The sequence below is a fragment of the Strix uralensis genome, chromosome 4 (genome assembly GCF_047716275.1).
Source record: "Strix uralensis isolate ZFMK-TIS-50842 chromosome 4, bStrUra1, whole genome shotgun sequence".
Classification (NCBI taxonomy): domain Eukaryota; kingdom Metazoa; phylum Chordata; class Aves; order Strigiformes; family Strigidae; genus Strix; species Strix uralensis.
Window position 1 is genome coordinate 47,900,033 of NC_133975.1, and position 24,105 is coordinate 47,924,137.

The following is a 24,105-nucleotide window of genomic DNA, read 5'->3' on the forward strand; positions in this document are numbered from 1 at the left end:
CCAACACCACCTTCCTGTTCTCCCAGGTCCCTTTAGCTCTACTGGGGTGGCCTGTTGTTTTTTAGCTACCTTTATTTTTTATGTTTTAAGTATTACATAATTGTCTAGTTGACTATCCCTTTTCCAATTTCCAGGATCAACATGTTATTCACAGCTTTTTGAGAAAGCATGCTGGTGGCTTCTCTACAAATTCCAAAGCAAAGTGACTCTGTCCTATGTTCAAAGTAATCCCCTGTGTAACTGGCACAGTCCTAAATTTTTTGTGCTTTCAAATACTGAGACGTTGTGTCTGACATGCTTGCTAGTGGAAAAAAAGGTAAGCAAATATATATTTGATACTAGGTTGCAGGCAGCACCATAATTTTCAATTATGCTGTTTTAGCTACATTCATGTCATGTCCCTATCCATTATTAATATCTTAGTCATGCTGCAGTCCTATCCCTTACCTCACCCCAAAGAAACAGGCAGTAACTAATTAGAGTGGTGTGTACTGTGCTAATTTTTCTTGCCATAATTCTGGTAGAAAAAGGTGAAAACAGGAACGAAAGGAAAGAATTTGGGACAGAACAGACTTAATCAGTGCAACTTGTCTAATTTTTTAACATATGGTCCAGATCTGAAAGGCTCTTAGGAACATCAGAACTGCATGGAAAAAAATGGAATGATGGGTGCAGCTCCAGACATTTGAGATCAAATCAGCTGCAGAGCAGCTTCTGTAGATGACTGACTGCACTGTCTAACTCCACAGACTAGTGGAAGCACCTCTTTAAATTCAGGAGAAAAAATTCTTGACAGAGTAATAACACTGTATTGTAGCTTCAGGGTAAGAGTTTGCTTGTGGAAAGATTAATGTGGGGTATTGGTAGTGGTGTTAAGAGAAATCCTTTTGTTTCTAAAAAGGGATAGATAATAAGCACTATGGGAATACCAAAACTTGCACCTGTCTTGTCTTTGTGGTACCTGGCCTCTGGTGTTACAGATGGGGATTATGAGCTGTCAGTTGTTAGCTTCTCATAAGTACTCAAAACTTTTTTAATGATGATGATGAAAGGTTTGGCTGAAGAAGCCAGGATTTTTGTTGAAAAGTTTTCAGTTACATCTGTTCTTTCAATTATCTCTGGCTAGGGTGGTGGAGAAGGAATTCAGAGAGTTGCTTCCATGTTTGCTCCTGATAGCTGGTGCATGTTGTCAAAGAACTGTAATTGTTTAAAAAAAGAAAACTAAATTAACAAAACCTTGCATGTGAAAGTGGAGGGCAATTTGTTTGGCAAAAGACATTTCCAGAGGCAGAGTACTCGGGCTGTTTGAGTATTCATTTCACTTTGCTTTTGAGCTATGAAATAAATCGTAGGAAGAAAAATATTAAGAATCATTTAGGAGAACTAAAATGCTGGGCTTCAAATTGAAGGCAGTGATTTAGTGCATGAAAGACCAGTTTCAAAGGCACTTGAAAAGTGGAGGTGTGAAGGCAGATGGCACAGCCTTTGGAAGAAAGTTTGCATGTAATCCTACAGACACTGAAGTTGGTGGTTCCTGACAGCCCTTCCCTTTCAGCTGCAAAAGGATTCCTTAGGGGAACTCCATACTAACTCTACCCTGACACCACATACAACAGTTCTCGGATCTCATCTGAGTAAGTCTGTTAGGTGGTATGGGGAATTTCAGTGTAGTGGTGTAGAAAATGAAATCATTTGACACTTTATTGTCCCATATGTAGCCCTGGTGTCTTTTGGTAGCACTTAAGTTTCTCAGTAGACATCTCTTGTTCTAGATGTTCTTCTAACAGTGTGATAAATACCCTTTAAACAGCATTACTGTCTTTAACAAGACAGATGCTGTGCTAAGGTCATTTTGTTAGAAATCAGTATCCTCATGGTTTTGTGAATAGTTGGCATAGTAAAGATAGTTTCTTAAATTTGAATTTTCACTTTTTATTTTCAGTATTTTTCTTTATTATGCCTGCATGTGAATATAAAAAGGTCACTATTTTTGAAACTTCAAAACATCTAAAATCTAAAATTGTTTTGTAGACAAATTTTGCTAACTCGGTGCAACTGACCCTGAATTTACCTGCTGGCTGACATGACCAAAATAACTAGGTAGCCAAGGAGTAAGATAACTAAGTTGAGCCAAATTGTCAAAGTCACTCAGTCATCATCTGTGTTTCTTGGGGGAAAGGGCCAAATGCCAAATCGTTTTTAACTTGATAACTGGCAGGACAGTGAGCCACATATATGTAGGCTTTTAATACGTAAGCTGTTAATAGGGTTGCCCTTGCTTATCTTCTGAAAATCACTCTGATCTTCTGAACTCTTCTGACTTGTGTGTGCATATTTGTCTTTGGGCTTTTCAATGTGAGGTGTTCTGGGTAATCAAAAGTTAATAATAAAATACTTCCCATTCTTGAGTCATCTGTGTAATGCCTTGTTGGCTTGTAATTCTTGTCTTTTAGTCAAAGTAAATTCTGTAATTGATCTCTTCTTGTTTGCGCTCCATAAATATATATAACTTTAAATACTGTATTTACTTTTTTTTGATTGCCTTTCTGCTTAAGAAAGTCATAGGCACCTTTCATGTAGAAAAAACCCTTGTGATTAGGTGCCTAAAATAGCAGTACATCTTTTGATGCACCATAAATGTAGAATTAAGGTTCATAAGAGTGTCTTGAAACTGTTTGCTGATATAAAACACTTCAGAGTACAGCCTAGCTTTTCATCAAAAAATCAAAGATAAATGGTCAAGTCAACAGTGTAAAGACAAATGAAAAATTGTCAGAGTTTTTCAATTATGTTCCAAATTGTCGTTAAGAATAAAAAAAAATAATTACTTTTACAGCTAGGTATTTACATGGATGAAAGACAATATAAAATTTGGAAGTAATTTACTACTTTGCTAACAAAACATATCTAAAAATATTAGAACTTAAGGAAAAAACCTGCACATCTTTGATGTGATAGAGGTGATCAGATGGAATGTCTGGTATTTTGCAAATGTGAGACAGGTGAACCTGAATCCTGTGCAAAGCCCACTGTATGGAGGTGAAGCACAAGTGCAGGTCTTTGGGCAGCTGTCAACCCCACAGAAGCCTTCTGCTCTGCCGTAGTGAACCGAACTGTTCTGGTTACATACTGCAGAGCCAGTGCTATATTCCTACTTAAGTTAAAGCCTAAGAACACCTTTGAGGTAATGTCATGACTGAAGAGCAAAGTAAAATCAGCTGTTACTTTTGCAAGCTACTAGCAGGTATCTCTATGTAGTTCAGGAATTTATACATTTTCTTAGTTTCTCTTCTTCTGTTTAGTCTTAATTCTAACTCCTAATGTTTGAATGTAACAGTGTTAGTAAATAGTGAGGGGGTTTTGCAGTTGTTCCTTTAGATAATAGGTACACTTCCATGGACTTTTGTGATCATTTTCCGAGACTGTGGTTGCTGTCCATTGTTTTATATTGTTGTATATTTTGTCACTTATTGACTCCTTTTCTATGAACTATGTATCTCTTACTAGTACATTTAATATTTTTAAAAACTACATTGGGAAGGCACTACTTTAAATTGGAAAAGAGAGTTGCCATGCTGTTATAGAAGAAAAAAAAATCATAACATTTACATGATAAGGTTTGATATTTTATTACCTGAAACTGCTTACAAATTCTAGGGGAATTTGGAAAATCAATAAATTAAAAGCTGCCCAAGTGTGAACAGAACCAACTTTTTTCTGCAGGCTGTTTAATTTTAAAAACAATTACGTGAGCCTAAGGAGTGTCATTAAGCAAGCCGTACAAAGCTATAATTTACAAAGCTAGTGCCACACAAAAATGCCAGTGGATAATGTATAGATAGGGACTGGACTAAATTTTGTGGTTAATACTTGGAAGAGTGGCAAAATACTAAGGTGATGTCATCATAAAAATCTGAAACCAGAGGAAAATAATTTTAGCAACAGAGTTTTAAGAGAAAAAAATTTTCCATCTTTATTTTTCTTTAAATATAATTCCTTAATAAAGTGTGAGAATATACTTACTTATGAAGGATTCCACACTGTTCTTTCTTTAATTAAATACTTACAAAAAATAATCTCCTAATATGAAGCAATTAGAGAATCCCCAAAGAGAACCAGGAAGAAACACATCTTGCACAGGGCACACCTGGGTATATTGTACCCTGCTCTGTCACATAGTGTTCTGTCTCCAGTAACAGTCTGTCATAGGCCATGGCTTCCTTGCAGTCAGGCACTTGTACCTTCCACTGATATTTTTTGCTGCAGGAAAAGGATGGCAGCTGTTTTCTGTTTTCTGATGTGTGTTGAGGTTTAGAGGAGAAAGAGAAAATAATAGTCAGGTTACCTGAGGGGTAGTAACTGGCAATAGTTATAGTGCCAAACTGTCATGGTTGAATCATTCTGTTTGCAAATGGTATTCCTGTGGTTTTTGTCAGTAGAATAATTGTATTTTAAAGTTATTCTAACAATGCATCAACTCGAATTTATTATTGCATGCAATTTCAATGTTCATTTCTATTTATATAGTGAAAAGCACACTATTGAAAGTGCAATAATAGATAATGTTATACTTTCCAATTTATAGACTTCTTGAAATCTTTGGATGTTCTGATTCTAGTTCTTCTTTGCATACAGACAGTGGGACTGGTGACAGATTTTTAAACAAGCAGTTACCATTGCCTTCAACAGGAAATATTAGGTATTGGAGTCTGAAAAACAATGACCACATCATCAAAAAAATGGCCACGTTATCCAAGTTTAAGCAGATTATTGTTTTTTAAAATATATTTATAAATTAATTGGCAAATAATTGTTTCTCTATGTGCATTTATTACACTGAGAATAATGTTCTGCCCAGTGAGATCTTATTTCACAGTTGCTACCTATTCCTCTAATTTTCAAATTGAGTGAATTATATACCATGGACCAGTTTCAGCAATGAAGTAAAGACTGCCTGGAAGAATTTAACTTTGATGGTAATTGGGTTAAAAGTAGTATTGATGTTATCATTCCGAGATCAAAATCAGTGTTTATCTCAAAAAATTAGTTTAATTTTCTGTGGGAGAAAAAAGGAAAAGAGGTGTCAGTATTTTAGTTGCTTACTAAAACATGTTTCGGACAATTCTCTTTTATAACACGTAGTAGTTGCAAAGGTAACCCATATCTAATACTAACATAGTGTTAAGGAGAAAAGATAACCTTAATTGTTAAATAGCAAAATGTCCTCTTCTGAACTTTTAACTGCTATATAAACTTAAAAAGGCAATTTTTACTCATCTAAATTCAGTCAAATTATATCAAGTTTATGGTGATGTACTTGAAACAACAATTTGTCTCCCCTCCCATTCCGCAAGTGGTTTGTGCTCACACATCCGAATTTGTTCATTTATATCCTCATGTTTGTCCAGTGCGACTGGACAGATAATCTGAAAGATGCAAACCTGCCTCAAATTAAATAGTAAATAGTGGAAGAACTCTAAGAACATTATATTACTATCTTCTTGGCAATTAGGTATCTTAAATGTATAACCATTTACAAAAATAGAAAAGATTTTCTCCAAATACTATATTGACTCTTTGGCAAAGCATAGCAGTCATCACAGTCAATTTACCCGACTTGTTTGACATTGCTTCATATGTGTAATTTATGCAGTACATCTCAATTACATTTCAGTCTTGTATTGAGAACTTTCAGAATGGGTTTCTATTCTTATTTAAACAAAAGGATCATCTAATGGGGCTTCACTGTGCGGGGCAGGTGGAAGAAAATCCCACCAGAAGTAGCCACACAGATCTCTTCAATGAAGGTTCTTGACCAGCGTTTCCTTACAAAGTTGCTTTTTTTTCCCCACTTCTTTTTTTCCCCCTCTTCTGCAGCTGATTGTAATGTCTGTCCCTCATGCCCAGGAAAAAACATACTAAGATATATACTCAGTGATCAATGCTTGTAAATAATGTCTTTTTAATATCATCTTAATTTATCTTATTTGGCTTATTTGTGAAACAGTGCTTTGTCAAGCATCCAAATGAGCATTTTCAATCATACAGTTTTGAGGCACGCTTTCTATCTTGATAAACTTGTGGTTGCTGGTATCTTTCAGTCTAGTAGGTTAATGCAGCAAATAACTTTGTGTAAGGCTGGGTTCAACAGAATGAAAACAATGTCTGCAGTTCACAGAAAATCATATTTTTTTTATGGGCTGGAAAATTCAGGTGGAACCAGTGCTTCACACTTTGGCTCTTTATTTAAACTGATAATAAACCCCGCATCTAACCACTTCCTAGATTGCAATGAATAGCAGCCTGTGAAACCACAATTAATTAAAGCTTAGAAAACCACAGTTTTTGATGTCTGTTTCTGTAATTAGTTCCATATAGTCTACATGAAATCATCAGAAACACCCAGTATTCCTGAATCAGTGAACAGGAAAATAAGAGACTGAGGGAGAAAATATTTTAAGTATAAATACAAGCAGAAAAATATGTTTCAGTGTGTAAATATTCATTTTCAAATGGGTGTTAAAAACTCTTTTTTAAAAAAAGGTACATCTGAGAAATAGAATGAACAGTGCCTCTGCAGAAGGCTTTAAAACTCTTTAAAATCATGCTTTTGAAATAAAAAACACCCCACACCTCACATTTAAATGTAATAGTAAGGTAGAACACTAGTTTGTAAATGGCTTAAGATTAGTGCAGCGTTACTCTGTGGCACTTCCTTTCTTGTGCAGATAAGCATTTTGACTTTGTAGCTTTAGAGCATGGTGAACGTGCAAGAGCAGAGAAGCAATGTGAAAGATGCAGCTATGTGCACACAGAAAGAAGTCCCTTTATATCAGTGTGATAGTGTTAGAAGTTCTGGCTACAGGATTGAGGGCATAATCAGTGCCTGAATAAACTTGCCTAAAACATTACAAGGAAGATTAATGGACTGGTTGAGAACATAAGTCACTATGATTTTTCCATCATTTCTGTTAGAGTGCCACCATTACTCATATTATATTAACGAGCCCAATTTAATGACATTAAATACATATATACCTATATATATATAAAGCTGATCTAGTTGACCAGATTAGTTAGACATAATTTGGCCACATCTGTGGACAGTGATAGTGTTATAACTGAAGCTCTTTCAGACTTAATGGAAGTCGGTTGATTTACTAGCAGTCTTTAGGAGAATGAGATTTCCTCTACGACACAGAATTGTACAAAGGTTTGGGTTGTAAGGGACCTTAAAGATCATCTAGTTCCAACCCCCCTGCCATGGGCAGGGACACCTTCCACTAGACCAGGTTTCTCAAAGCCCCGTCCAACCTGGCCTTGAACGCTGCCAGGGAGGGGGCAGCCACAGCTTCTCTGGGCAACCTGTTCCAGTGTCTCACCACTCTCACAGTGAAGAATTTCTTCCTTATATCTAACATAAATCTACCCTCTTTCAGTTTAAAACCATTACCCCTCGTCCTATCCCTACACTCCATGGTAAAGAGTCCCTCCCCATCTTTCCTGTAGGCCCCCTTTAAGTACTGGAAGGCCACTATAAGGTCTCCCTGGAGCCTTCTCTTCTTCAGACTGAACAACCCCAACTCTCTCAGCCTGTCCTCACAGGGGAGGTGCTCCAGCCCCCTGATCATGGTCCTTCTCTGGACCTACTTGAGCAGGTCCATGTCCTTTTTATGTGGTGAGTCCTAGAGCTGGACACAGCACTGCAGGTGGGGTCTCAGGAGTGTAGTAGATGGGGAGAATCCTCTCCCTTGACCTGCTGGCCACATTTCTCTGGATGCAGCCCAGGATACTGTTGGCTTTCTGGGCTGTGAGCACACATTGCTGGCTCATAGTCAGTTTTCCATCCACTACTACCCCCAAGTCCTTCTCCGCAGGGCTGCTCTCAATCAACTCATTGCCCAGCCTGTATTTGTGCTTGGGATTGCCCCGACCCATGTGCAGGACCTTGCACTGGGCCTTGTTGAATTTCATGAGGTTCACGCAGGCCCACCTCTCAATCTTGTCCAGGTCCCTCTGGATGGCATCCCTTCCCTCCAGTGTGTCAGCCACACCACACAGCTTGGTGTTGTGGGCAAACTTCCTGAGGGTGCACTCGATCCCACTGTCCATGTCACCAACAAAGATGTTAAACAGCACCGGTCCCAATACCCACCCCTGAGGAACACTACTCGTCACTGCTCTCCACTCATGGAGCTGTTGACCGCAACTCTTTGCAACCATCCAGCCAATTCCTTATCCACTGAATGGTCCATCCATCACATCCATGTCTCTCCAATTTAGAGACAAGGATGTTGTGTGAGATGATAGTGTCAAATGCTTTGCACAAGTCCAGGTAGATGATGTCAGTAACTAGATTTGTTAATACTATGGGTTTATTACTTGGCAGATTTAATCTTTCTTTCTGTCCTTTTTACATGTGTGAAGGAAAGGGCTGAGAAGGAATTGCATGTGCACAGGAAAACATATTTATTCATTATAATAAAAGTAATTAGACTGTTTCAAAGATACTTTTTTTAATAACACCAAGAATCAGGCCGAAGCACTTGTAGTGGTGCCTTCAAATTCAACGTGTTATATTTTAATGCTGTAAGCAGCACAAAATTTCATGGGAGTGTACCAGAAATAGAATGAAGTAATCTGCTTTCAAACCATCTTTGAAAGATCCATATTAAATAGCAGTCATAGAGATTGAAAAAGTAGAGCATGGCAGACATGCGTCTACTCTTATTTTATAGCTGATGCAAAAACCATCTTCTTAAAAGGTTTATATTACATACTATTTTGAGGCTTCAAAGAAATTGTAAATGATACTGCCAAAGGAACTTCTGCTGCTCCCAAGGAACAAAATTTTATTAAAAGCCTGTGACTTCCTACTTTTCTTCAAGAGAAAGCAGTTAAATTAAAGTCCAAAATTGGAGTATCATTAATTTTCATATTCTCCTGTTAGTTAAGGGCTTGTGGGTTGACATGCACCAAAAAAACCCCAACATATTTTTCTACTAAATATTCCATATCTCGGTATACAGGCATGCAGTTATTGATTTTTATTACAGCATTAATAGAATAGATCTAGAGGGTTAAAATGTACAAATGGAGAAATAATCACTGAGGAAAAAGGTGTATTAGACTGGTTATGTGTACAGAAGAATTTGGGGCATAGCTAGGCAACAGCGCAGATTTTAAAATTATTTAAATTAATTTGTTTCTAGAATTCAGCATTTCCCTCATCATAATTTTACATATTTTCTAGAAACAATGAGGTTTCCAGTTTGAAGCTGTGTAATGCAATCATAGAAATGCAGGGGTGGAAGGGAATTCAGTGGGATCTTTTCTGAGCCATTGTTCTGACCTAAGCAGGGTGTAGATAGACCAAGCTCATTCTTGCTAGATATTTGTCCTGTTCCTGAAGTTCAGGGATGAAGACTTCCGAGATTTTCCCGATCATCTGTTGCACTGCTTTACATAGTATGAAATTGTTTTCTAAGACGTAACATAAATCTTTCCTGTCATTGATGGACTAGGGAACAGCTGATCATCTGATGCTGTCTTACATGTTAGTTATCACATCTCCTGTCAGCCTAGTCTTGTCAAGATTAAAGAAACTTGTATCACTCAATCTTTTATCATAGTTCATATTTTCTTTCTTCTTGCTCTTTCCTCTGAATATTCTTTTTCTCTCTGCCTATATCTTAAAAGTGCTGGAGATAAATCTGAACACTGCATTTCAGCTGAGACCTCTGGCAGCTCACTGGTCTGGTTTTATGGTGCTGTTCTGAATCTATCTGAATGAGATATGCCTTTTTCATAACAGGATCACATTGTCCCCTGTTGAGGTTTTGGTCCCCTGTAACACTTTATTTTGTGCATTTATGCTTTTAATGTTTTACTTTTAAATGCAAGGGGTTTTAAAATGTTTTCCTTAAATTTCTCTTATTAAGCATACTTTCCTGATTAATCTTCAGTTGTTGTGTAATCACATACACTATACTTGTGTGTATTATATATATGAAAGTATAATGAGGCAACATGAGATAGAAATTAGGAGATAAAGACAGTGGAAAATATGTAGGTAGAAGGGATACTGCTAACGAGTAATGCACGTTAAAAGTATGTTAGGACAACATTATGGTTAGCAGTATAGGGCTGTAAAAACTAGCTCAAAAATTCTAAATTTGGCTTGCTCAAACAGTGTGAGAATCTTAATGTGGGCAATGTAGCCATAGTCTCTACCATGCTTTTTGGGTTGTGATGTGTATGCTACGTGTAAAGCAAATTTAAATATGACAAGTAAACAGTACAAAATACTTTTCTTCACAAATCTTAAATTATGGTAAAACTCTAATATGTTTGATGACACTAAGAACAGATATGTGAGGACAGAGCTGAGGGTCCTTCCCTGTAAAGTAATGTTTTGTTCAAGGACTTTCTACCTTCAAGGCAGGACAAGCTCTGATTTGCAATGTCTGCTGTACAGGAATGTTGGGTGTGTTCCTTTTATTGTGATATGAAATGAACAGAAACCTGTTGTGGAATGCAATTCGACATGTATGCTGAAGGATCAAATTAAAATTGCATGCACTGTAGAAGTAATTTTCATCATCCTTGCCAAATACACTTTCCAGTTGTAATAAACAGTCATTCCTAGGGTTTAATGTTTGATGAACCTCCTGTGAACCTACTGGGATAAGTAAACATTTTGTTAACAACAACTACCCATCTCTAATACCTAGAGGGAACTTAGAGCAGTTCATTCTTTGACTCCAAACACTTGCTGTTGTTCCATTTGGTTAAGCTTTTTATAAGTATTCATGTATTTTGAGAAAAATGAGTAATTTTAAAAAAGGTCTGCAAACATGATGTCCTTTAATTATAGCTGACCACATCCCCTGTTATAGAACGTACAAAAACTTTTTTCTATATAGAACAGCTGCATTTATGCTGGCTGTTTATTCCTTATGAACTACTGTCTGTCAAGTAAGAACTAGAGCTTTGTGTACAGAACAACAACAACAAAAAATCCTTCTCTAAATCATAAATGTAACAGATACAAGTGTGTTTCCTTTATGAATTTCAGGTGTGTCTATGAATGCAGTGATTAATAATCATGGTAACCCCACTTGCCGTAAGATATGAGCAAACATTCATTGGACTATATCTCTGTGCTCACTGCAGTCTGGTTGTGGGAATCTCTTTTTGCATTGGCTCGTTTGTGCACTGAGGGTCTTATATTACTGCTTGTTCAATTACAATGATATTCCTCCTTTTAGATGATAATTTCACATTTTAAGCATAATTCAGATTGTTCTGTTGCAAATACTTCTCCTAACTGAAGTAAAAGCTATTCCACATTTCAGCCTACAACATATGTGAATACAGGGCTTGCATAGTATCAAAGTTTCAGTGAAAGTTGTTAATCTGTGGTGGGATTCTTTTGTTTCTCCCTTTCTATATTTGTACACTAAATATGTCTTTTGATCTGAAGTGTAAAAAAATTTATTAGGATCTCATTGTAAATACTGAGAAGAGGGATTCTCTTTCTCGCTTGCAGTGTTTGATATATAATTCTTTATAAAGTTTCCCTTCTAGAAAGGAATTGCAAATGTGACACAATATTAATCAAAATAAGATGTTCTAGAAAATATCATTTAATGGACAAAATATATCAGTTGCAATGCTACTGTACTATATATAAAGAAGAAATAATCTAATTCATCCAATAGAATTAAGTGTTGGATAGGGTATATAATATTTATACATCTCTGTTATTGACCCTACACATTTTTGCATTTAAGTTTATATTCACAAAAAGAAGGTAAAGGGTTTGTTTATACCAGCATTTGAAAAACACTTCTTATTCAGCTATCTACTCATACATTCATTCAAGTATCTTTGGACATCCATCAAAGAATATTTTAGTGCAAAGTCTTGTTATTACTGTTAAAACAGTCATGAAGTACCCTACTGCCTTAATCACAGCACAATTCAAGCATAAAACAAAAACCAAGTTACCTCTAGAGCTTATAGCTGAAATATAAAAAGGCAATACTGGATATATTCAGAAAGGCACAAAGCAATGAAATCATGAAGAGGTAGTTTTAGAAGGGTCTCTTTAGAGTCCTACTTTAGCTCCTCAGTGAGAGCAATATGAGGAGAAAACATCACATTTATTAGAAATACAGGAAGTAAGCAATATCGAGTTCTGCCCTGGAAATGGGCATGAGACTCCAGATGGCCTTTTAACAACGAGAGATGATAGATAAGCAGGGGATAAACTTTAAATGTTCTTGAATACTATGACGAGTAGTTAGTATAGTAAGGAAGAGTTGATAGGAAGGTGCTAAGATACGCAGGACAGATTTACTGTTTAAGAAAATACTTTGTGTTTTCAAAACTTAACATCCAGAAATCAGAAGCAGTCCCACATGGTGTGAATACCCAACTGTCCTGAACAGAGGTTCATCAAGGCAAAAGACTGCTGCCAACATCCATTACAAGTGATTCAACCAAACTTTTAGCAAACACTTATAAAAGACGAGCATTCCCTCACACGTTCCACACACTGAAATGATTCATTGCAGCTGTTAACTTGTTTTAGATAGTTCTGTGAATACAGAAAAAAATGCTATCAGACTTGAAGATGATGATTTCTTAGACGTTCACTTGTTTTAGCACCATACTGCAAGCACAAGACACATTGCAGGGCTTTCTCCAGACAAAGATTTTATGAGACTGGGATAGGAGAAACTGTACTTAAGTAAATTACTTTGGGACTTCATTTTGCCTATACACAGTCTATTTTCAGTTGTTTTCAGCAGGTACTTCGTCTGCATAAACACATACTTTGTGCTCTTTAAAATGTGTATACAGATATTAGTATTGCCCATGATCCGAACTAGACTAAATGTTTTTATTAAGCATTCAAATAATACAAGAAAGAAAATTATCTACTGGATTTTAACTTTTTAAAGTGCAGTTATAGTCACTCTATGTGCACATGCATGAGGTAAATATGTAGTTAGTTTTCAATGTATCGCGTATGTTTGGTTTGAGGACGTTATAAGGCAAGTTTCTCTGAAGTTCAGAAATCAAAATATTTTGCATTTGTTACTAGGATACAAAAGGTAGACTTACTTTTTCTTATTGCATATATATACAACTGTATGGAGTGGGGAGAGCTCACTAAATTTTGTTTAAAGTCTCATTTAGAAGAGAGAGATGGATAAACAAGAAGATAGTGGTCACTAAAAATTAAAGTTTTGGAAGTAGTTATGGTTTAGATATTTCTCTGTCACAAGTACACTTTATGGGAACCAAAACTCAAGGATCATATACCTAAAATTAGTTTGCATATCTACAGTAATCTGAAAACAACAAAAAGACAAATTATTTGAGGAAGGGACTCTGGATGAAAACTGACATACTGGTTTCACTTTGAAAGTTTTTGTCATGGAGATTGTCTATGCCATAACTTGCTCTATGCTATTAGACCTGATTCATTACAGACTAAGTATTTGCTTTTAAATGCTCCCTGTTCAACTCAGTATGTCAGGGCATGCTTTCAGAACAAGGCTGAGTATTTGGCCACTGAATCAAAATGTGTCCAAGTCATGAGAGGTCTTGCATTTCTTTGAATCATCTATCTAGAATCCTGTAATTCAGTACTATGGCCACAAACTCCTAATGTAAGGAAATATAGTAAAAACCCATGGCAAAGGTAGAAAGGCATCAAAACTTGACTTCTCTTGCAACTAGCAGGCTGAATCTGCAAGCTTTGTCGATTCTAGGGGTTGCAGGGACTGTACGCTTCATGGTTTGAGGCCTCTGCAGTTGCCAGAGATGCTGGTGACACAGCTTCAAGCAGAATTGTATATACCTCTTCTCTCCTTAATTAACTGAAAGAATAAATCAGTGCATTAAAGTTCTTGCCCAAAAGAATACAAGAATCATTTTGTAGAATAACAAATACTTTCAGTAGAGGAGAGACAGGAGAGAGAAATTTTGTAATTTTGTAGTGCTTATGAAATCCTGATGAAGTAATTTGCACTGCTTCAGTGAAACTTACCAGATGCACTGAAAAAATCAATAATTCCATGCAACTGCATCCAAGAAAGATAGTTCTCTGTGTGTATATATTTCCTAGGAATAGAAAACACTATGACCATCATGATGAAGTCTATTGACAATAAGGTCTTCCATACAATACAGTACTGTGAGCATTAGTTTTCTTCTTTTTGCTTTTAAAATTAATTACTGTGGATTATTACTGATACATGTGATCACAGGAAAAAGCAAAATGTATTTTTATATGTATATAAACACACATATAGATGTGTACACGTATCTGATTATACATATTTATGACAATAACTAACCAAATCACTAGTTTTTTGAAAATGATTTGAAAAATAATCCAGAGATTATTGCTATTGATCGCATTCTCTGAGAGAGACTTGCTCTAGATATGTGTCATCTTCGTCCTCACAACAGTAGCTCTCACACCTATGCTGTGTATTTCAAAGGATGTCAGGGTACACAGGCTTCATGCAAAAAACTTCAATTTGCCAGAAGAAAGCTGCTGGTTAGAGACATCCTGTGCTATTTCCATGCTGCTGATTTCCTTGTGAGCATCTCCCAGTTGTTTTCAGCACAATTAGAATTCCAGGTCTTCTCTGTGAACTGTACAGAAACTCTGTTTGGGGGAATATTTAAAACTTTTCAAAAAATACATTTTATCTCAAAACTTTAACCTGAGGAAATCTTAGGCTGCTCCCAACACTACTTCTGTACATCTTTATTCTTTTATTCACACCTGTGACAGGCAAAGACAGAAAGGCACGGACACATTCCCCTTGACCCTTGTGACCTTTTTCCTGTTAGCAGTTACAGAAAGGGAAGTAGAAATAATGCACAATTTGGGAAGCATTCCCCAAAGTGCTGTAACAAAAATACCAGATGTAGAGTTTGGAAAGCCATCTCTGTCTGGCTTTAAGGTGTAAATTGATGCAAGCACATGGATACTCCTCCGCAAGTAAGATTCTCAGTGAGATAAAAGGAAAGCCCTGCATGCATATGAAGAGCGGCTGGACAAGATTTTGATAAGCAGTTGTAGCACAATATAAGAACAGAAAATTTAGGGAGCCTATGAAAGAGAGAGAGCTAGAGGCCCAGTAAGGAAAGAAGGTGCTGTCATCCTGCATTCTGGATCTTGTGTGCAGTAGCTGAATAAATTGGGGAGGGTTGGTACCCCTACCTGTATGTCAACTGACTGGCAGAAGTTATGTCACTGAAGTGATAGCTGAACAAGATCTATGTTTACTTCAGTGGCACTGGAGCTTAATGTACCAGACCTACGTACTTAGCAGCCCTGGAGCTGCTGTGTGTCTCATGCAACCACCCTTGCTTCTGTGACAGTAACTTCAGCTAAAGAAGTAAGAAGTGCTGCAATGGATGGGAACTGCGCCGGCCTTCCTGGCTTCCATCCCCATCACATGCAAGTAAATATCTTTGCCTTATTCCCCAGCTTTGGCAGTCTAAATTGATTATCTGCTTTTGTTCCTCTTTTTTTTTCATTTCTTTTCTTGGAGGTACAAGAGGAGGATCCTGGAACTTGATATCTCTACTTAGGTGGTTGCACAGAGGCCCAGCTACAGATCATTTCTATTCCTCCTACATTACTACTTGAACAGGACTAACGTTTTGCATAGCAGTGGTGCAGGTTAATGATGTCTTTACAAGTGACAGACTTTCAGGAGTGGATTAGCTTTTTTGTACTGCATACATGCCAGCAAGTAAAAGTTTGTTCTTTTTCAGGTAGGTCAGGGTTTCTAGAGGCTTTTCACAGTTATTAACGCATGTATTTATGGGAGAAAAGAAAGAACTATTGTTATGCCAAGAAGCTTCTATGTCCTCAGGGCAAACTCAGAAAGACTTGTATATCTGTTTTCCCTCAGTAGCTTCTAATGATGCTAATAGGAGGGCTACTTGTGATTATAAAGGAAGAAAACAGGCTTTCTTTATTGTGAGTGTTACAAGAATGTGCATGTACTATTAGTTTCAAGAACGTATCTCTAAATCTAAGCAGGACTTGGAGCGTTCCTGTACAATAATAATTAAAAAAAAAAAAAAAAAAAAAAAAAGTTGTGAGGGTATTTCATTAGAAGAAATATGTTATTTCTTTCAAAGAACTGATCCTAGTTGTTTTTTGGAGGAGGGGAGGTTCCTCTGAGGTTTTCTTTGTTACAGAGTCCCTTCTAGTCTGATTAAACCATGCTGATGTTTAACAGTTTCTCCAAACTCTGCCAACTGATGAATGGGTTTTCACTCAAACTGCTTGACAATGTTTTCTTCAAGACAAGAAATTAAAAAATGGGGATTTCTTTTGTGGGGAGGGAATTATTTTAGACATATTATTCACTACTTGTAAGTGTTCTGTCATGCCAAGTATTTGACTCACTTGTTTTTGTTGTTCCAGTCTTAACTCAGTGATTGCGTTATTAAACATGAAATTCCTCGCTCTTGGCTGCAGCAAACCAACAAAATTACTTTTTGCCTCTCCTTTAACTGGAAGAGGGTAGTGTCAGTACCTTGACAGTCCTACCCTATGAGACAGGAGCAAAAGGAAGGATTTGCTTAGATCATGATGGTGCTTAAGAGCTGATCTTGTGTAGATTGTAGGTGAGTGCTGGTTTGTTCTGAATTGCTTATCCTTGGAGCAGGTTCAGTGCAAGGAAAGAACAGATGGATAGTGGCAGACCAGGAAGGGTCATACCATACAGTCTCGTATTCAAAGTTTTACCTTTTATCTATCTAAATTACTTCTGGATTCTTCAAGTAAACCAGTAATGATCATCTAATACATGGTTGTTATATTCATTCTCTCACAGAAATTGAGATCAAGGAATTGCCTTTCTGTTCATTTTACAGATTTGATAAGGCTGTGTTACAAACCTGCATGCTATGAAATTCCTGGTGCCAGAATGAATCTAAAAATATTTGTGTTAGCAGCCTCTGTGCTTTTGGTTGTGATGCCTTATAAGCCTTTGGAGGTCTGCACTGTGAATAAGGTTGCGGTTAAAGAAAAAAGGAAATGAGAAATATTCTTTTTCAGAAAGAATGCTTTCTGTTTATGATGCAGCCACATACACAGTCATGCTGGCATAGCAAGGAAATGCTACTGCCAGATGCTTTACACCATGAAGCTGTGGCCTAAATACTGTGCTCAGGATCACATAGGAAATATGTGTCAGAGCAAGAAATTAATCACAAGTCTTCAAGTTAGGCTACATACTAAATTGTCCTTTAGGCCTGAGCTTCAACTATGTTATTTCAAACTCATTTGTTGCAGTTTTTGTTCAGATTTACTGCTGCACTGATGGTCACCTGCTTATTCTGCTTATAAGAGTGCCTTATCCTTTCCCCTTTGAGAAAGAGGCTAGATGGAGTAGCTTTGATTCCTTTAATAGGGCACACCCACCATTGTGAGCACCCTAAAATGCATTTTACTCCCTAAGTTTTTTCTGAGGTACTGTTGTTTTGTATAATCTTCAGGGCTGGATAGTTTTGTGAAGTTGGTATTTACATTATTTCCTTCCTTTTTTCCAAATCTATATCTTAAACTGTTGCCTAAATTTGGTCTATTTTCCTGTCTTTTACACTTGTAAACACCTTAGGGAATTTCTATAAGGTATTTGTTTTGATAGAGTGAAGTACACATACAGAAATACAATATAAACAGACCTAATGAAAATTCTGTTTGATCCAACACCAATTGTCATTCTTGGCTGTTCTACAGGGCAGCAGAAGCCCTATGTTTTCTGCTCTGTTTTTTATCCTGAATCATTTTAACTAACAGTAAAGATGCAACTGTTTGGCTCTATCTTGGTTTTAAACATGTTTGTTCTTATTAAAGTAAATTGAAATTGTTTCCTGGGCACAAAAGCCATAGTGTGTTTTGTTTACTAGAGGAGTCACATTAAAATACAGAGCTTGTTGATGTATTTTTCAAATCTGTCTTGACAGAAATTATTCATGCTCAGGCAAAAAAAACAAAGAAGGTGGTCTCAAACCAAAAACATTGGTTATTAATTGAGGATGTGCTGCTATGACAGAAAAAGTGTTTACTGTCTGTATTTATTGTAGAAAAGCTTGGAGAACATCACTTCCCAGTAAGTGGTCTCCATCAGGAAAGCTATTTTGGATAGCTGCTGTACTTAAGCAAGTGTCTGCTGTCTTTGGTTATGTCTTCCCTGTTAGATAAAGAGATGACTGTTACATCAAACGTTGATTATGTGCTAGCTGACCTGCGAAGGGAGGCATGATTATAGTTCTGTGGAGTAAGTTAGATGATGCCAGCTACAGATGTACAGTTGACGGATAGCTACTTCATTGTAAGATCATCTTCACTGTCTCCATCAACACTGTGCAGCAAAACAGCTAGAGCTTATTGGTGGTTCTCCTGTGAGGCTTTCACGCCACCGTTCTGCAGTGAAATTGCATCTCTCAGACCTACTGAGTATGGATGTCGGTAACGCTGCACAGAGAGTGGCTTGACAACACCAGTTTGTGTCAGGCATGTAGGTGGATGCAAGGGTCAGAGTAGGAATATCAAGAGAGATGTAGATTAAATTCTAGGCATGTGGATTTTTATCTGAGATTATTTAACTGGAAGGAATTATAATGGAAGTGATGGACTTGCAATAAAGTGAGGGAGAGCTCCATTTAAGGAGCATTTCAACATTTTGAAGTTGCGACTATGATGCTACATCTCAGAGTTATGATGAAGTTTTGTATTTGCTGCTTCTAAAAGGTATGGTCCATCAGTGGAGTTTTAATTTCTTGCATTAAGTCATTTTACTGCGGGTGTAAACATTGCCTATAGAACACAAAATAAAACTGAGAAAGCCAGGTGAAATTATAAACTGTATAAAATTCCAAGATACAATTTTAGTCTAAGGAAGGAGTACCATTTATGCTGCCCCAGACATTCTGTCCAAAAGATTTAAATTATAAAATAAGTAGTACCTATTAGCAAGTAATAGTATTGTAGAGTATAATTTGAATTACTATTTATATTAAACAATTTATTGAATAGATATTTCATAAAGGTTATTATGTTATAAATATAAATTACAGCATTTATAGGTTTATGATATCAATTATCTTTAATCTTTGGTACATTTTAACTGTCATTTAAATTGACTAAATTAAGACATTATTAGAAACAACATTCTCAATCTTGATTTTAACTACTTTATTCTAAAACATCTTCGAAGTTGTGCAATTTTGCTGTTTCAATTGCTTTTTCTTTAGAGAAATGTGAGAATAATTAGAAAGTGATGACAACTTTAATTGTGTTACCATTAAGTGCAATGATTCATGATATCCTCATAATATTTTAACTCAGGCAAATGCCTACTGAATCCAGAATGACACAAATCGATGAATTAGTGGAAATGTGGAAATAGATTCTAGACCAATGGATTTTCATCTGGAATCCATCTATTTCATTGGCAACAAAAAAAAATCCCAGTAGAAGTGAGACACCAAAGTAAATTCTTCAGCTGGAAACAAAATAGAAGATTTTTTTTTTTTTTTTCTCCAGGTACTAGTTCTACTATTTGATCCTTATTTTGTTTTTCACCTTAGCAAAACCCTACACATTCAACTGGGAAATGTGACTGTTATAAATACATCATTGTGGAGAAAAACAGGAAGAAAAATTTTGGAATTATTTTTTTGACCATCTGAATTATAGTGTCACAGCACTATTTTGAAACTTTGCTGAGTAGCATATTTTGCTAAGAGCAAATATTTAAATTATAGACCACAATCTGTTGCTTTATTATCATAACCTAATAGATGGATCAACATGTTATTATTTTTAATGTGGGCAGTGGAGAGAAGAGGAAAAGAAATATTTTAACTTTTTGAAATCCACATTCATCCAGAATGGGAAGCAACTATTTCACTCACTCTATTGGAAATGATGATAGATTTGCAAGATGAAAATACGGTAAAGTTAACAGTAGCAGCACACTAGATCTATGTTTTGTATTATCTTTGTAAGATTCCCAGTTAAAAAGCAGCACAAATCATTCTAGTGACTGCATTTCTTGAAGACAGAGAGAGAAAAAACCTTGAAGCAAAAAATAGGAAGGGCATGGTTGTTACTTCCATTTGCTGCCCCTTCTACCACACATTTAGCTGAAACCAAAAATGCACATTTAATAAATTGAGAGCACAAAAATTAAAATATATTTATAGGTATGAAATACAGCTATCACAGGCATATTTATTTTAGAAAACTGTTGGTTAGTATGTAGTGTTGCAAGGATTATTTTATTACATAATTTTTTACTGCATAACTGTTACATTTCTCATCAATTTCTCTGATCATTTTGAAAAGTTAAATGAATACAATTGATCTGACATTATTGATGAAAAAGTTACAATATATATACACTTCACAGCGTACTGAGAGTGCTGTTTGGCACTAAGTGGTATGAGGATTTTTGAATATTTATAAATACATACTAATAAATATAGATATGTGTATGTAAATGTTGGTGCAGTACTAACAGGCACTGCACAGGGAAGGGACAAGAAGCGTGTTAGTTCACTTACTGAAGGAACATTCAGTCCTTCATTCTTAATACTATGTTGTAGGAAAATTCAGCAAGGGACCTCAGGAGGTCTCTAGTTTAACCTTCTGCTCAGGGTAGGGTCAGTTCTGAGGTCAAATCATTGCTCAGGGCTTTATCCAGTCATGTATTGAAAGCCTCCAATGATGGATATTGTGCAACCTCTCTGGGCAACTTTTTCTGAATCCTGACTGTACTTACAGTGAATAAATTTTCCCTAAATCTTATATAGACTACACTTGAGAGCAGTGATGCATGTAGCACTACGCATTTAAGTTCAAGATTTCTCATCCTTCCCATCCCCTAAATCAGGGAAATGTTCAAATCTTTCCTCATCCTTCTTACATGGTCCAGATAAATTGCTCTAGTGTAGTACTGTGGACATAATGTCTGTAGTGATATCTGCCTATTTAAAAGCCTAAAGAAAGTTACAGTGATGCAGCAACAGCTTCCTGCTTAGGTTTCCCTTCCTGCCTTTTTTTATTCTTCTGAAAATACGAATCAATCCATAATTTTTGAACAGATTGTAGAGTGAGCAAAACCAGAAGTCTCACTTTGCTTGAATTGCCTGTGACTGAGTACCCCTGATCCAGTGAGTTTGTCAGTGAGATTTGTGCTGTGGGAAAGTAAATAGACTTTTTCAGTACTCAGTTTCACCATTTAACTACTTTTGATATCTTTGGGAACATGGATTTTTTTCTTCTTAAGGGAGAAATAATTACAGTAATGCCAGATGTTGTTATTGCTCTGTTCATTATTGTTTAATTAGAAACTTAATTCTTAGTACTGTCTGAAACACAATTGGTGATTTTTTTTTTTCATCTATAGAAGAGAGCAGGAATATTTGCTATCTTTGTGCTAGGGTATGTGCATATTTTACATTGAAAGACAAGACAAAGATTGTGGCTGTTTCAGAGGAAAGGCAGCATGTGAAATGTGTGTTTCCTCAGATTTCTAGAGGTTTACACTAATTGCCTGTAATGGAACCATATTTTCAAGTCACTCGTTGTTCCATTTCTAAAATCTTGTCCCTCAGTGAACTTCTTCAAAGACAGGTATAGTGGCATGCTATCTTCAAGGCCAGAAACGTAAGAAGTGGGAAAACTCTGTCTAGTGGAAGTTTGTTTACAATTATCGCTGAAGAATAATTAGGTACTTTTTGACTCTTGTCATTTGTCTTATTAGGTAAACTGTACATTGGAAACAAGCTAGCCACTTATAAACTTTCCCAGCTATGTAACTTCATAAAGTAGAGCACTTCATCAAAGCAGATCCATTAACCCTCTGACTGGTACTCTTCTCTTGGCTTTGATTGCAGCACCACACAGAAGCACCCAGCCCATCATTGCTACCCCCATCAGCTTTACCATTAGATGTATTAAACAATGCCGTTGCTGGATTTAGTACTGTGGAAGAACTTATCCGGTACCTTGAACCAGATCGGTGGCAACTGGATTTGGAAGATTTGTACAGGCCAACGTGGCAACTTCTTGGAAAGGCATATATTCATGGGAGAAAATCAAGAGGTAAATTACTCTTCTGTCTGGCCTAGCAGCTTTCTACGGGTATGTTTTCTTAACAAAGAAACAGTAATTAAGAGCATTCTTCACCTTGAATTTTGGTTCCAAGAAAGGAATATGTTAGAAATACAGCAGAGATCACTGTTGTTAGCTATTCTCACCATTACATTGTTGAAAAATGACAACAAACTAAACTCAAAACTTAAAGGAATTTAGCAGGATAAAGTTACAAAAGGAAAAAAAAAAAAATAGAAGCTGATAGTTTTCTCTAGGGAACCTGGGAGATCTTTATTTCCACAAAGTAGCAGGGCATCTTGGATGGGTGACATAATCTAACTTTGTGGGTTTCTTTTTCTATGGAGGGCAAAAACTTTATTTTTTGTTTGGGGTAGGTAATTTCTTACACTTACTGTATCATGTGAACAGTTGGTTTATTTCATTAGAATTGTTCCAGTCTCTACACCATATGAATTGAGAGCGATTAACTAAATATTTCTCTTCCATGATACCTCATGAAATTCCTCTGTCCATGTCCAGTCTGATCATGCAGTTGTCAACTTAATCAGATGTAAAGTAGATGATGTATTTCAAGACTTGTGGAGCTATTTCTTGTTCAGCAAGTCATTTTGTTCCATCTACATTTGACATTCATGAATTTTCTACTGCATATCATCCAGATGCCACCCACTATTTCATGTTTATGGATTTCATGTGGATGGATAGCATTCAGGCAATACCTTCTTCCTTGCCCACCATACAGCATGAAAATGAAAATATATGAGCATAACTGAATAGACTCTTCTGTTGACAGATGTAAACTAGTCTATCATCTGATCAGCAAGAAAAGGGAGGAAGTAAAGCCTTTCATAACTCAAATTTAAGTTTTTGATAGCTAATTCTTGGATCAGAGCCTAAAAATCAACCCTTCTACCCTATCTGTATTGCTACAACTATGCACACAGCAACTAAATCAAGAGTCAAAGAGGAGGAAATCTTTTTAAAAGCTTTCAGCAATGGACCATGCCTTTCAGATAGTCATTTAACACTTTCCTAATTAAAGAGATTCAGTATTTTCCAAATGTATGCCATAAGCATACAGTAAGTGGGAGAAAAACAAAATGTAATTTGTGAAACCTTACATAAACTAAAATGCAGGTGTTGGATAACATCTATGTAGACAAAAGGAACTCCCTGCAAGACATATCTTAGAAAGAAACTATCAGAGTAAATCTTTTAAAGACTTCTAATTAGATGCTGAAACAGATTTTTTCACTGAATAAACATATCACAGTATTGCCACATTTATCTTTAAGAGACCACCCTCAGACTGCATTACTGAGTGTGTAATGTAATAGCCTGAGGTGGAAAATATGTCCACTTGAGCTGACATAGTATTAACTTTTAGGTCTGCTCAATAGATAAAGAGAGCAAACCTTTTTTTTTTTTTCTTTTTTTTTTTTCTTCTTTTTAAATCTTATTCCTTCTAGTAGAATGTTTGCTGTATTTAAAAACCTTTTTAACAAATGTTTGGGAGAAGTGCATGCCCTAAAATGTTTGGTTTTTTCAAACTCTTTGATTCTATTATTAGATCAGGGGGTTTTTTGCAATATTTCAGTGTAAAAGCTAAATGTCCTGCTTTCATAGACAAACATCAGTTTACATCTAGATTAAATGAAAATGTAATTAAAAGTGTATGTTATTTTATGTAGAGAAAAGTATTGTCCTCTACTCCTACTTAATAATTCATATGAAAAAGCCTATATTTAGACAACCTAAATTCCACAGAACTTCTGTGTCTGATGTTTTCTCTGGATAAAATGCTTCCAAAACCTTCTAGCCAGGAAAGAAGAAACACCAAGTTCAGAGGCTTTGATGTCTACATATAGTCCTAAATTCTTTTATAATATTAAACATCCTTAAAAATATGTTTTGCTGTGCAAAAA

General features: G+C 36.2%; 1 protein-coding gene across 1 annotated transcript in view; it reads left to right on the forward strand.

Annotated features, from left to right (window-relative positions):
- The window catches only part of PDGFC (platelet derived growth factor C), a 135,214-nt gene that overhangs the window by 105,536 nt on the left and 5,573 nt on the right, over positions 1–24,105 (forward strand). Inside the window, exon 4 of the mRNA XM_074865085.1 lies at positions 21,961–22,168. Coding sequence (XP_074721186.1) covers positions 21,961–22,168 — 208 coding nt within the window. The remainder of the gene's footprint in view (positions 1–21,960; positions 22,169–24,105) is intronic.